Source organism: Protopterus annectens, chromosome 6.part0, assembly GCF_019279795.1.
Source record: "Protopterus annectens isolate FY-2018-M chromosome 6.part0, PAN1.0, whole genome shotgun sequence".
Taxonomy (NCBI): Eukaryota; Metazoa; Chordata; order Ceratodontiformes; family Protopteridae; genus Protopterus; species Protopterus annectens.
The window spans coordinates 913,204,601-913,218,497 of NC_056737.1; the positions used below are offsets into that span (position 1 = coordinate 913,204,601).

The 13,897-nt window shown below is 41.2% G+C and overlaps 1 protein-coding gene across 1 annotated transcript in view; it reads left to right on the forward strand.

Moving 5' to 3' along the window:
* WARS1 (tryptophanyl-tRNA synthetase 1) overlaps positions 1-12,613 on the forward strand; it is a 572,087-nt gene extending 559,474 nt beyond the window's left edge. The window contains exon 11 of the mRNA XM_044074563.1: positions 12,307-12,613. Within this exon, the coding sequence (XP_043930498.1) occupies positions 12,307-12,465 (159 nt within the window). The 3' untranslated portion in view covers positions 12,466-12,613. The remainder of the gene's footprint in view (positions 1-12,306) is intronic.
* Positions 12,614-13,897: the final 1,284 nt, after the last annotated feature.

The window sequence follows — 13,897 nt, forward strand, 5'->3', positions numbered from 1 at the left end:
GGTGCCAGCATCAGTATCCACTAACATTCCAGATTCCTATATGAGGGTTTGTGAGAAGGGAACTTCTTTGGTGGAGAGACCAAGTTTATCAGAATCCAGGTTTCCCATTTTCCCTTCTAGTTCCAGCACAGTCAGTAACAACAGATGCCCTAGACTTTGCTTTCAAAGCAGCATTCTTGGAGATAAAGCGCAAGGTCTTTGGAACACAAAATACAGAACAAAACACATTTTTCAATAAAGGCGAAAGGCCGCAACATACTCCCACGCATCCTGATTGGCTATAACCCTGGAGATGCCCCCATCTTTTACAGTATATAACCTCACACTCCGATAGATAAAACAAACAGAGCAGTGCTTAAATGTCTTCTTCTTGAAAACCAATAAAGGATCTTAAAATTCTACTTCAGCATATTTTTTGACTGGTTAGACTCCATCATAGAAACTTTCTTAAGAATTTTTTCACAGATGAGAAACTCCAGGTGAAACAAAAAGCTATTCCGAATGAGGCTTCAGCAATAGAACTTTCCACCAATGAAGACCATCGAACGAACAACTAGCATAGCTGGACAGCTGGTCCCATACTCTTAGGGAAGTACCTGCTCTCTCTCTCTTTTTATAAATTAAATAAAGCAAAATAAAATACTAGGTTAAATTAACAAACTTTGCTCCCACAGGTACATCAAAGTGGAGGGTCAGCGAAAGCCTGATATACCAGAGCTGCCACTGGACTCTGTTCACAAGACTTCCACCATACAACCACACCGAGCTAGTCCTCATCCGCTTAACCCTCCACAGAGGGTAATGGAGAATTTCTGAATTAGCTGAACCTAAAAACAAGGAAGAATGGATGCTCCATACTTTGTATAGGGTTGCCACCTTTCCTTGTGGCTAAAACCGGACTTGGGCCACATCTCTTGCACATCCCATAACCCCACCCACTTCCCACCCACCTCGTGATGCCATCACCACGTCAGAAGAGCAGGAACGCCCTCTTTTTCCTTTCATGATGCCTTTTTTTTCCTGCAAGTTTAACAAACTCCGATATTCTGTTTCTTTTTTTGAAACAGAATACCAGAGTTTGTACAGTGATTTCCAGACTACCAGACAATTAGTTTGATTTCCGGATAGTCCGGGGAAAAAAAGGATAGGTGGCAACACCAACTTTGGATGCCCACAGACAATTGAAATATTGTCTTGAGAGAACTAAAACTTTCAGGAACTCTGAGCGTTATTCATTTCTTGTGAAAGTAATAAAAAGGACAGCCTTATGCCAAAGCAGACTATATCCAGTTATATCCTGCTATTACCTTTTTCTTTTCCCCTCAGCCCAACAACAAGGCAGTTCCAGTCAGGGTCAAGGCTCACTCTTCCAGGGCCCCAGCTTCATCTGTGGCTTTTGGAAAGAGTTGTATTGTAGAAGAAGTGTATGGTCCTTTGTACGTACCTTTACAAAGCACTTCAAACTAGATTCCTTCTCTAGGTCTTGGACACACTTTGCTAGGACTATTCTCCAGAAGCTTGTGGAATCGCATCCTTCCTCCTCCCATTCACTTTAAGATATAGTAGTCTATCCATATAGCTAGGGCTGTGCAGCTTTGATCAAATGAGGAACATATTACAGTTGTGTAAGTAAACTTGCCATAAGAGTAGATGCTCTAGTGATTGCTGCTTCCTCCATCCCCCTATTTTTGTTTGTTTGGTTGGTTTGGTTGCCAAAGTGCGAACCTTTCTTTATTTTCCAAGCATTGAACTTTTCAGGGCTCTAGCCTTCCTGTCTCAGTTGGCATGAAAGCCCTGAGGGGCTTAGCACCTACTCTTTCTTCAGCTCTGCTGAAGCTAGTTAATGGTCTGGGGACGTGGAAGATACTCCTAAGCTGTGAAAACTGTCTGGCTGTTATATCCTTAGCAGGATGTTGTAGTGATCATTCACACCTATACTTTTATGGGAAGTTTGCTTATACAACTGTACACTCTTTTTATAAACTAGTGTCTATATTGTTTTTGGACTTAAAATATATACATATATAATACACACGTGTATACGTATGTGTTTGAATAGTAGTGGTTATTATTGAAAGAACTGAGTAATGACTCCTGATACTGTTTGTAAAGTATTTATCATGTTTTTGTGTTACTGATATGTGTTTTAGCACTAGGTTCTCCAGACTGTGTTCATGCCTCCAACCAGTGCATTCTAGACAAGAGCTTTGAAATAGAACTGGATCATATATTGCATTGTAGACAGGCAGAGGTCCTGTCTGTATAACCTTTAAGAAAGAAAATATAACAAAGCAGTTAATGAAGCCTTTCTAAGTAGTTTCAAGTTTTCCAACCCTGAGATTTTTTGATAAGGAATTACTGAACAATAGGAAATTCAAAAATAAACCCTTGTGGTAAAATTTTCACTTAATCACACTTTATAATAATTAGAAAAAATACTCGCTATAAGCAAAAAGTCCTTCCTCTCTCCATAATAAAAAATGAAAACTTGTCAGGAAAGCTTTTATATGTGCCATTAGAAAGTGTAAGGCAAACTATAAACAAAAAAACTGCCATTTCTTCCTAGGACAATCATAGGGCCTTTTTCAACTACATCAGGAAACTCAGAATGCCATTCTGCACGGAGCTGTCTAGTGACTTCACTTTTTCTGAAATGGAAGCCATTGCTAGTGTCCTAACTGACAAACTCAGTAACATCTTGGTCTGCTTCAAGGTTCTTTTACAACCCCTCACATCAGCTGGACCATCCAGTGGGAGTCTCACTTGTGAATAAAACTACCAGAAATCCTTAAACTTGACTGACATATTCTAAATGGAGTAGTATTTCCATTTGAGCATATAGATATCCAGAACTGCTGCAATGGTTGACCTGCAGATTCTCCCACCCCCTCCTGCTGATTCATACTGTCTGGCTGTCCAAGTGGCTCTATTGATGGCGTCTACCTGCTCTTTCTTCCTCACCTGGACTTCTCTGACTTAGCTGAGGCTGAAGTGGATCTTAATGGCATGGGGTGGGGTGCCAGCAACTGCTTCTGCTTGCTGCAGGTGGGGGAGCTGTTATTAACTTACCCTTATTTCCCTGTCCCAATCCCTGCACTCACCAGCAATGTTAGAGGGTTACTCCCCTCAAGGACCGTCTCTGACAAATGTCCTCACCCCTTGGATGAACATCCCTCCCTGGCAGTGTCTTAGATGCCCAGGCCACTAATCGAACCTGAGTCACCTAAGCCATAATTTGGGCTTTATCCTGTACCCTACAGTGCTGCCTAACCTGCAGATATTCTTGAGTAAACTTTGACACCTGTTTGATCCAAATCTTAATTGTTCCACAGTCAAGATTTATATTTCTGTCATCGCTGCACATCAGGGTTTTCTAGACAGAGCTGTCTAGCAGTGCAGTACAAAGGATTAAGGCTGTCAGCTTCTCAGTTACCATTAACCTACTTTGTGACTGATAAGTCATCTAACCAGGCAGTGACTCAGGTTGCCTTGAAGTAGGTGTGTTTGTTGGGTTTGTATGGTTAACAAATTAAAAGAACTGTGCTCCAGTGCTGCCTGGTTAGGTAGTTGCCTAAATGAGTTTTGCACCTTCTTCTGCCTTTAAAGCATCATTCTCTGTCTTGAAACTTGAACTTCAGGATTGACATTTTGCCAATTAAACTGACTGGTTTGGCAGCTTTTTTAGTTTTATACTTCCCATCCCTAATGTTTACTGACCCGTAGATACTGAGGACTGTAGACCTACTTCATTTCTATGCCCAGTAATGAAAGTATTACAGAAAAATTTGTGTGATCAAATAATTGATCATTTGAACTAATAGAGAATTTTTAGAGACCATCAGCATGGGTTTAGATCTGGCTATAACTTGCTGACATTTACCAAGATAGCAGAATGTATTCAAGTGTGGAAAATTAGAACGTGCATTTGCCACATTTATCGATACTAAGAAAAGTTGAAAGTTTCAGTCATTCTATGCTTATAAAAAATTACATTTCTCTATTTTAATCAGTCTACTTTACAATGTTTCATACCTTTCCTGTAGAACTTTCTCCGGTAAAAACTCCTCCAACACCAGCATTTCTGGTACTTTCACATCCAGCTTACTCCAAGGCTCAGTCCTTGTCTTCATCCTGTTGTCATTATTAGTCAGTGACCTCACTGCATGCCTTCGGCCCACTGATGTTATGACATTATTATGCATTATTCTGGTCCAAACATGCCTACTGTTAAAGTCAAATCATTTTCAGATGACGCAGTTCAGCCGAGAAAACAATCTCCTTTATTGTAAATAAAGTTGTGTACATGGAAGACTAGGAAATCACAGCCCTGTCTCCTCGAACAGCAAAATCATATATTTTTATACGTTTATTGATGCAACATTATTGTATCAATCTTAGAACAACCACTGACCAATTAAACATTACAGTATTATTTCTGCTAAGTTCTCCTGACTCTGACTCTGCATATTAAGCATGAGCTACAAATTCCATCAAAGAACTTTCTGGAAAAAATAGAACTTCCCACATTTTTGCCGTGCTAGTATTTCTAGTAATTGGCAGGAAGGTAAATCATTAGGTAGGTACAGAAAAACACTCAGAAATACACCATGAAATGAAAGCATATTAAGATACACTTTCTGACATTTTTCCTTCTCTGTATGCATCACTCTTCACACTACCCTGAAAAATAAGTAGCCCGGTCAACGTGTGTGTTTGTTTTTTTTTTTTTTTGCTGGAAAAAGCGAGCTGGATATCTGTAACCACCCAAGCAACTCCTTCTCTCCTGACCTTTTAACATATTCCATGACAGGTACTGCCTGTCTAAAGAACTGTGAAAAATCGCAGGAGTGTCAAAATCTTCTCAAACTCCTCAAAAATCCTACTCTTGTTTTTTGCTTTATTCACAATTACTAACTTAGGTAAACTTGCCATACACCTAGCCAGATCAGCAGCAAAATAGCAGTGTCGAAACTAGTAGCGTTATTTCCTAGGCATGTTATAAAAAGGTAAAAATGCTGTATTGCACATATGTATGTAGCATTTTCCCAGACTATTAATACTGTCTCTTTACTAATCACAGTAGATCTACTTAGTAGTGTATTACTGATCCTAGTATAGATCTTATGTACAGATCTAGTATAGGCTAACATTTTTATAATGTGAGCTTGAATAGAGACCTTAACCGTTATCTTTTGTGTTCATTAGACTCTCTGTGTAAATGTACATATTGCTTTGTGGCTTGTAGCAATATGATCACATAGTCTGAATCTTAAATGTTTGGCTAACTGCCCTAGCTGTGGATGCAAAAAGGAGCTTGGGCAAGCCTTACCCACCTATTTAACAAATCATTCAGTAAGTAAAATGAGTGACAAAGCATTGCATTATGAACAGACTCCTTAATCCTACATTACAAAATGTCTCGTATGAAGCCAAATCAGTGGCACAGAAGGGGAGGATGTCAGTTCTAGTTCAGGAATAGGCTTGAGCCACTGTAGTGGTCAGGGGGAGAGGGGGATAAGATGAAGCGGCCAGCTGTTCAATTCTGAGGGAGAAGGCTCATGGATAACTGCTGTCTACATGACCTGTGGTGAAGATTGGAGGCCTTGAAACCCAGAAGTTCAAGAGAGAGTGATAGACTTGCTGGCATTACTGTGTATTGTTCCTCCAGTGTAGGGATTGTGAAGGACCACTTCTTCAGGATGCTAGCATATAGGACCTTTGTACTCCAGCTGTAGGAATTTCACCACAAGACCAACTCCCTGAGAAGTCTGCCCCAACTGAAGGGGCACATCCGAGATGTTTAAGGAGCTACCCAAAGGGAAAGGATTGGATGTGCAGAAATGTAGCTGTAGGGTTAAGAACCGAAGTAAGATGCAACTGTTTTACTTGTCACATAAACCAGACCCTGAATATTTCATTTATCCATTTTCTGTTTTATTTTTGTTTGATTACTGTTTCACATGCATGTCAGTAGTGTGTTGTGACTGAGTAAACTATATATTGAATAAGGTTTTACACTGTTTACAGATGTTCTTCATCTCACATTGCTGCAGTCCTTACATATGGGTAGTCCGCTGTCCTCGGTCGGCCCGAATACCAAAGTATTAGGCTGACATCTGTCAAGGCGCTTAAAACTGACATCAGGACGTCAGGGTACAAAAGCGCATGACTGACGTCATATCCTCAGTCTTTTTTGCCGCATGGTCCGATGCAGAAGCAGCGTTGCAAGTGCCGTTCGGCGTTCTGAAATTTTTCGAGTTCGGAGTTTCAGACCGAATCCAAGTTGGCTAAGTACCCCGTTGGGGAATATTTTGGTTTTTTCTTGCCTCAGTGTATTACCGGATGTCAGAAAAAGTGAATAACGGTATTTCTTGTGGGAAACAGATACCGCATAGGGATTATCATTCTTTGTGCATTCCTTGTTTGGGGCCTGAGCACGACGTAGTTGGGTGTCGCTTTTGTGCTAGGTTCAATAAGCGCACTATTAAGCGAAGGTTAGATTGTGCTAGGCTGGTCTTCGGTAAGCGGTGCAATTATAATATGCCGTCGGATTCTCCGGCGCCCGCTTCTACGAAGAAGTGCAAAGACAAAACAGTTAAACCCAGGCAAGAGGAGTCGTCCGTTCCGGACGCCGGTTCTTTAGAGGCTTCAGTGGAACCGGTGGTTCCGACGGAGACTTCTCTGGAGTCTCAGGGGGAGACTTTGATTTTGCAGGATGTGGCCTCTCATGAGGCAGGTCAGGCTGAAGGGGCTTCTCAGGTTACTGTACTCCCCTCCCTTCCTAGGGTGGGTAGGCCCTCTCCTTCTGTTTCCAAGGCTTCTCCCAGAGGCAGGCCAGGTTTAGCTTCTGTTGGTGTCACTCCTAGTTCTGCAGGGTCTGTGCCTAAGAAGCACATGCTTAAAATGGCAGAAGATTTGATTACTCTGATTAGAGGTTCTTTGCCCCCTCCTGATAAGAGGCCTAGGGTGGAGCCAGAGTTGGGAAGTTTTGAGCAGGCTTCGGATGTTTCAGAGTCTTCGGCTGAAGACTTGCAGGAGTACTCTCCTTATTCTGATTTTGATGCAGATGATTCCACTCCTTCTGCTTCTCCTCCAGAGGATTTTTCTTTTTCAGAGACACTTCATTCTATGAGGGAGCATTTTAAGTGGGAAGGTCAGGACTTCTCTGATTCACGGAAAAGGCTTAGGGAATTTTTGCTTTTACCTCAACATAGGCCCTTAGCTATACCCCCTGTTCTGGATGTTGTGGAAGATGTGTTTTCAGAGGCTTCTCTTAATCCTGATTCTCTGCCTCCTGCGCCTGTTAAACCGGATAGGTATTACAGGGTGCCTGAGGCTCATAAATATCTTTATAAGAGTCCTAGGGTGGACCCAGAAACTATTAGTCAGGGACCTAAGGGTGTCAAGGCCTCTGTTGTAAAAAATCCAGTTCCTCTAGATAAAGAGGCCAGAGCTTTGGATAGATGGGGAAAGAAGGTCTATACATCTTCTACCTTAGCTATGAGGGCTTTGAATTGCCAGTTTCATATGTTGAAATATCAAAACTTTCTTCTTTCTCAATTGAAGTCTAAGGTGGATGCTCTGGCGGAAGGCATTGAGTGTAAAGAATTACAAGATTTGGTGCATGTCTCTGAACAGGTGGGTAAGCATTCTTTACAATGTGGTTTTGATGCTGTGCAGGCCTCGTCTAGGGTGGCTGCCGCTGGTTCAGTTCTTCGCAGGCACGCCTGGCTGAAGGATCAGAATTTAACTGACCATGTTAAGACAAGGATTTTGGATGCTCCTTTGCAGTCTGATGTGTTGTTTGGTTCACCTGTGGAATCAGTCTTGAAGAAAATGGAAGACAAGGCCAAGTCTATGCAGGCTGTTAAAGATTTTTTGCAAGTTCAGCCTCCGAAGTTTAGTAGGAATTGGCCTGCTAAGGGGTGGACGTATCCTTCTTATGATTCTCAGTCTAGGGGTAGATCTAGACGTGGTAGGGGCAGAGCTCAGAGTTCTTTTAGACCTAGAACAGGGAGTTCACCTGCACAATCTTGGTGAGGGCAGGGGCCAGTCCTTTCGTAAACAGGCCCAATGACCTACTTTTCAGGTGCCAGATCCTTCTTGCCTGGCAGCACCTTTGGGAGGAAGGTTGGCACTTTTCAAGGAAAATTGGATTTTGATTACCCAAGACAAATGGGTATTGGATATCATACACCAAGGTTACAAGTTTTATTTCCATACCTTGCCTCCTTTCAAAGGCATGCCAGGCGTTCCTCCTCAGCAAAGACTAGAGGCTCACAAACAAATTTCTCTACTACTTCAAATAGGGGCCATACAACCGGTCCCTCTGCCAGAAGTGGGCCTAGGATTTTATTCTCGCCTGTTCCTAGTACCAAAGAAAGGGAACACATGGAGACCAATTTTGGATTTATCTATCCTCAACACATATCTGGACATTCCCAAGTTCAAAATGTTGACGTTACAACAGCTTTTACCTCTGCTGGACAAAGATCACTGGATGGTGACTCTGGATCTCAAGGAGGCTTACCTTCATGTTCCTATCAGGCCCAGTTGCAGGAAGTATCTGCGTTTTCGGGCTGGGACTTTTCATTATCAGTTCTCTGCATTGCCCTTTGGCTTATCTACTGCGCCCAGAGTGTTCACAAAGGTTCTGGCTCCAGGGGTAGCTTTCTTCAGGCTAAGAGGAATACAAATCTATCCTTATTTGGACGATTGCCTGATTCTGGCCCAAGGAAAGGACGAACTTCTTCATCATTTACAGTATGTGATGGCAGTGTTAAGATGCCTGGGGTATTCTGTGAACGAAATAAAGTCCAGTCTAGTACCCTCTCAGGACATGTGCTTTCTGGGTGTGAGACTGAATACAGCATCCCAGATGGCCTTTTTGACCCCGGACAAACAAAAGAATCTTTCTCTTTACTTCCACCAATTGTCTCGTCAGTCCAGGCTGACTGCAAGGACAGTCCTTCAAGCCTTGGGGTTCATGGCATCTTGTATTCTGGTACTTCCCAATGCCAAACTGCATATGAGGAAGCTACAATGGTATCTCAAAAATGTATGGGCGCAGCACTGCCAAGATATGGACACTGTCATTCAGATAATACCTTGCATTCAAAAGGAATTTTTGTGGTGGGCTCAGGAATGTCACCTAAACAAGGGACTCTCTGTGACCCGACCAGAGGCGAGTCAGATTCTAACGACAGATGCCTCAGACAAAGCTTGGGGAGCTCATCTAAATGGAAAATGGGTACAAGACACGTGGCCTGCCAGACTTCAGCATTTACATATCAACTTGAAGGAGATGTTAGCAGTCCAATTTGCATTGATAGCTTTCAAGGATTTACTTCTTCCAGGGCAGGTGTTGATTCAAACAGACAACACAACTGTCATGTGGTACATCAACAAGCAAGGGGCGCATTCATATCCTCTATGCAGACAAGCAATGATTTTGTGGGAGACTGCTCTCAGTTTACAGCTAAATCTTCAGGCAAGGTTTCTGCCAGGAGCACAGAACTCCTTAGCAGATGTGTTGAGCAGACAAATTATGGATCCCCACAGTGGAAATTGGATCCTCATGTATTTCAGAAATTGACAGTGTTATGGGGAACTCCAGACATAGATCTGTTCGCTTCTCCACTGAATTACCAGCTGCCAAAGTTTTGCACAAAAAGGTTTCATCCCACAGCTTGGAAAGTGGATGCTCTCTCTTTCAATTGGAGCAATCTTCACGTGTATGCCTTTCCACCTCTGCCTCTCCTCCCAAAGGTACTCCTGAAGGTCAGACAGGACAAGCCAACCATGATTTTAATAGCTCCGGATTGGCCTCGACAGCACTGGTACCCATTACTGAGAAGTCTGGTACGGGAGCCTCCATGGCCTTTGCCTTCGATTCCTCACCTGCTGTCAAACTTCACTCTCTACATCTAACAGCCTGGCATATTCTGTTTTAAACCCTGGAGGGTCTCAGCTTCCACAACAAGTTTTGAATGTTATTTTGGAGGCCAGAAGGCCTAGTACAAGGAAAGTTTACGCAGATAAATGGAGGAGATTTTTATTTTGGAGTACAGCAAAGGACTTTGATGTTTCTAAGCCTAATTTAAGTGTTGCTCTTCAATACCTTACTGAGTTATTGGACAAAGGTTTGTCCTTCTCCTCTATAAAGGTTCATGCTGCAGCAATTTCTGCTCACTATGACTGTGACCCACCATTATTTTCTCATCCTTTGTTTAAGCAATTCCTTAGAGGGGCAAAGAATATAAGACCCCGTGAGCTCCTACTCCTGCTTGGGATCTCAATTTTGTGTTGGAGAAACTCACTCTACAACCTTTTGAGCCTGCAGCAACTGCTGAGTTGAAATATTTATCATGGAAGACTGCTTTTGTTGGCCATTACCTCTGCGAGAAGGGTTTCTGAATTACAGGCCCTTATGGCGGTTGAGCCTTTCTTAATTTTCCACAAGGATAGGGTGTCTTTGCGTACTAACCCTTCTTTTATGCCTAAAGTGGTTTCTAGTGTGGCTTTAAACCAAACTATTCATTTGCCTACTTTTTATGCAAACCCCCAAAATAAAGGGGAGAGGATTTTGCACACTTTGGATATACACAGACAGTTGCGATATTATTTGAGCAGAACTAAAGGGTTCAGGCAGTCTCAGCAGTTGTTTGTTTCTTTTGCTTTGGGTTCTCAGGGCAAACCTGTTTCAAAACAAACTATTTCTAAGTGGATTGGGTTTTGTATTGCTTTCTGTTATTCCCATCATGGTAAGGAGATTCCAGCTGGGATTAGGCCTCATTCCACTAGGGCTACTGCCACTTCAACAGCTTTTTTAAGGGGGGTGGCTACTAAAGATATTTTGGAGGCAGCTACTTGGAGTTCAGTGCATACTTTCTCTAAGCATTACCACCTTCCACTTTACTCTAAATCTAGGGCTGGATTTGCCACTGCAATTTTACAGGGCATTTTGGCAGCCCCTAATGCTTTATAGTTTTGCCATCCTCCCTTACCTCTGCTTTGGGATTCTACCCATATGTAAGGACTGCAGCAATGTGAGATGAAGAACATAGTACAGTTTTGTACCTACCATAAATGTAGATGTTCGAAGATCCACATTGCTGCAGTCAATACCCTCCCTCCTTCCCCTCTGTAGTTAGAGGTGGTGGTGTGGTTTGGGTTGTACATATTGTAAATATGGTTAGTGCAGGGTTGGTTGGTTATTTTTTGCTGTTTTTTGGCTTTGGCCTTTCTTGTTAGGGCCTTCTGACATCTGGGGCAAGAAAAGACTGAGGATATGACGTCGGTCATGCGCTTTTGTACCCTGACGTCCTGATGTCAGTTTTAAGCCCCTTGACCGACGTCAGCCTAATACTTTGGTATTCGGGCCGACCGAGGACAGCGGACTACCCATATGTAAGGACTGCAGCAATGTGGATCTTCGAACATCTACATTTATGGTAGGTACAAAACTGTACTTTTTTGATGAACAAACTTTCACATCTGTTTTTTACTCTTGTTATGCTATATGTTTTAATACTTTTAATATAAATCTTACTTTTTTTTTAAGTTTAGTGAGGGTTAAGCCGAAAGAAGAAGTAGTAGGAGATATGTTAATTGTACAACTTATTTTTGTTAGTTTAATCGTAGTGTAGGCTTTGAATTTGGTCAAATTTGCCAGTAATGCATTTTTCTGATTGTAGACTGTATTCTACTTTATTTCTTCTCTTCTATTTTTAACATTTTTGTTTTATTTGCACTAAATTTCATTTCTAAGGATTTAATTTGGGTGGGCAGTGTTGTCTTTTTTGGGGGGATTACTTGCATATATTTTCTATGTGCATTGATTGTCTGATTTTTTTTTTCTTGTTTCATTAACTGATGACAAGTGGAATGATAAGTGAAAATTTATAAAAGTATCTAAACGTTAGTCAGATAATCATTTTATTATGCCTTTTATCATTATCCTTTGGTGGGCTAGCATACAGGTTGCCATTTCCTTGACTTCATAATCAACTTCTCAGTTTATAGGTTTTGCAGTTGCAAAAGCCAGACGTGTAGGAAGAGGTTATATACACCCGTTTAAGTACTGTCTTTTAAATGTAGAACTTATGACTCTTTGTACTCTTGTAATGACTAATCCTTTGTAATTTTTGTGTGTGGAGCTTTCCTTCCTGGGCCTTCACTGAAATTTGGCTAGTTGCCCCATCAGACGTTGGTAAATAATACATCTGTAAGGTGAAGCCTCTTATTTTATTTGTCTTTGTTGCATATGCGAGTTCAGTTTTTGCTGACATTTTCTGCTCCTTTTAGGATTACACCAGTGGAACCATGCTGACCGGAGAGCTAAAGAGCATTCTCATTCAAACACTGCAGCCTTTGATAGCAGAACATCAAGCCCGAAGACAAGCAGTGACAGACGAAGTAGTGAAACAGTTTATGAGTCCACGGAAACTAGCATTCAATTTCTAATAGCCTGCTTGCACAGAACTTTCACCATAAATGGAAATAATTTAAAATTAAATTTTCATTGCTGCTACTTGATATTTTAAAAATCGGACTAAGATTGTATAGTACAGATCACACTCCTAAATTAACAATAAACATATATCTTACTATACAAGGATTTTTTTTATTTGAGATGCACTGCTAAATAGAACTATTACAAACAAACTTTATGACGTTAAATTGGAGACAGAGTGTAGTATGGTTATTTAGGAACTAGCCCAGAGCTTGGGAATTCAAATTTAAATATAACCCTCATTTGTGAACTCTGCGACCATGAACATGTCACTTTGTTTTTTTTGTGCTTCCAGAACTCTCCTAAAAATGTAATATTTGTGTCTGCTTGGGCCATTCACAGTTCTTAAAAAAATGAAAACTAAGTAATCATATAGTTTGTTGCGTGTACAGTATATATTCTGAAGAGGGCATACAATTTTGTAGATATTGTTAACCATAGGATGGAGATACCTTAAAGTAACTATCATTCAGGAATGTAGTCAGAAATGTCTATTTTGTGCTAAGGATTCCTGTTGTTGTCCACCACCAACTCACATTACTTTTAAAAATATGAACATCTTTAACTGTTGCTACATTCAGTCAAGATGCATGTACTTTGTTGCTTGCGACCCACCCATTTCAAAGGAGCATTCCTGTTTCTAAGTGCCGTGTGTACTGATCTGTAAATATTAGTTTGGACAGTTCTAAGTGTCATTCTCTATATTATCTAATGCTTGTGAAACAGACAAAAATATACTTGGTTTAGTGTAAAACATATGCCTGATTGCACATTTGCTGCCATTCTGAAAAGTCATGTGCTTACTGATTACGTGCTGCCAGATTATCTTTCAGAGCTGCTGAGACACTTTTTATGTAACTGGAGTGACAGAGGGGTGTACACAAAATAATGTTTGGGAACATTCCAGAGTGAAATTATCTCAAACTATAGTCCTTTTCAGCCAGGTTGTCTTGATTAGTCTGTTATTTTAACTTTCCTTCTTGGAGAGTTCCTTCACTGATGTTCTTCGTGTTTCACTGTTGCAGTCATTTGGGTAAAACAGTGAATACACTCGAACACCTACATTTATGGTAAGTGTACACAACTGTACTTTTTGGTGATGTGCATGCTCCAACTTGGAATCATCTCTGTTGATCTCCCTTGCCATTGCATTGGTGTATATCTGAATTATTATTGCTAAGAGTGATGCAAGCATACAGCACTACTTTATTTTATGCTGAATTTATTCTTCAGTTATATGCTGGAAGCTTTTTGAAGGAGCTGACTATGTGATGTTCCATTAGATGGCAGGTTTTGGGTTTACCATGATGGTAAAGAGTGAAGTTAATTCCACTAGTGCACAAGCACATAGATTCCTGGACTTTGTCAATACAAATGCCCTGG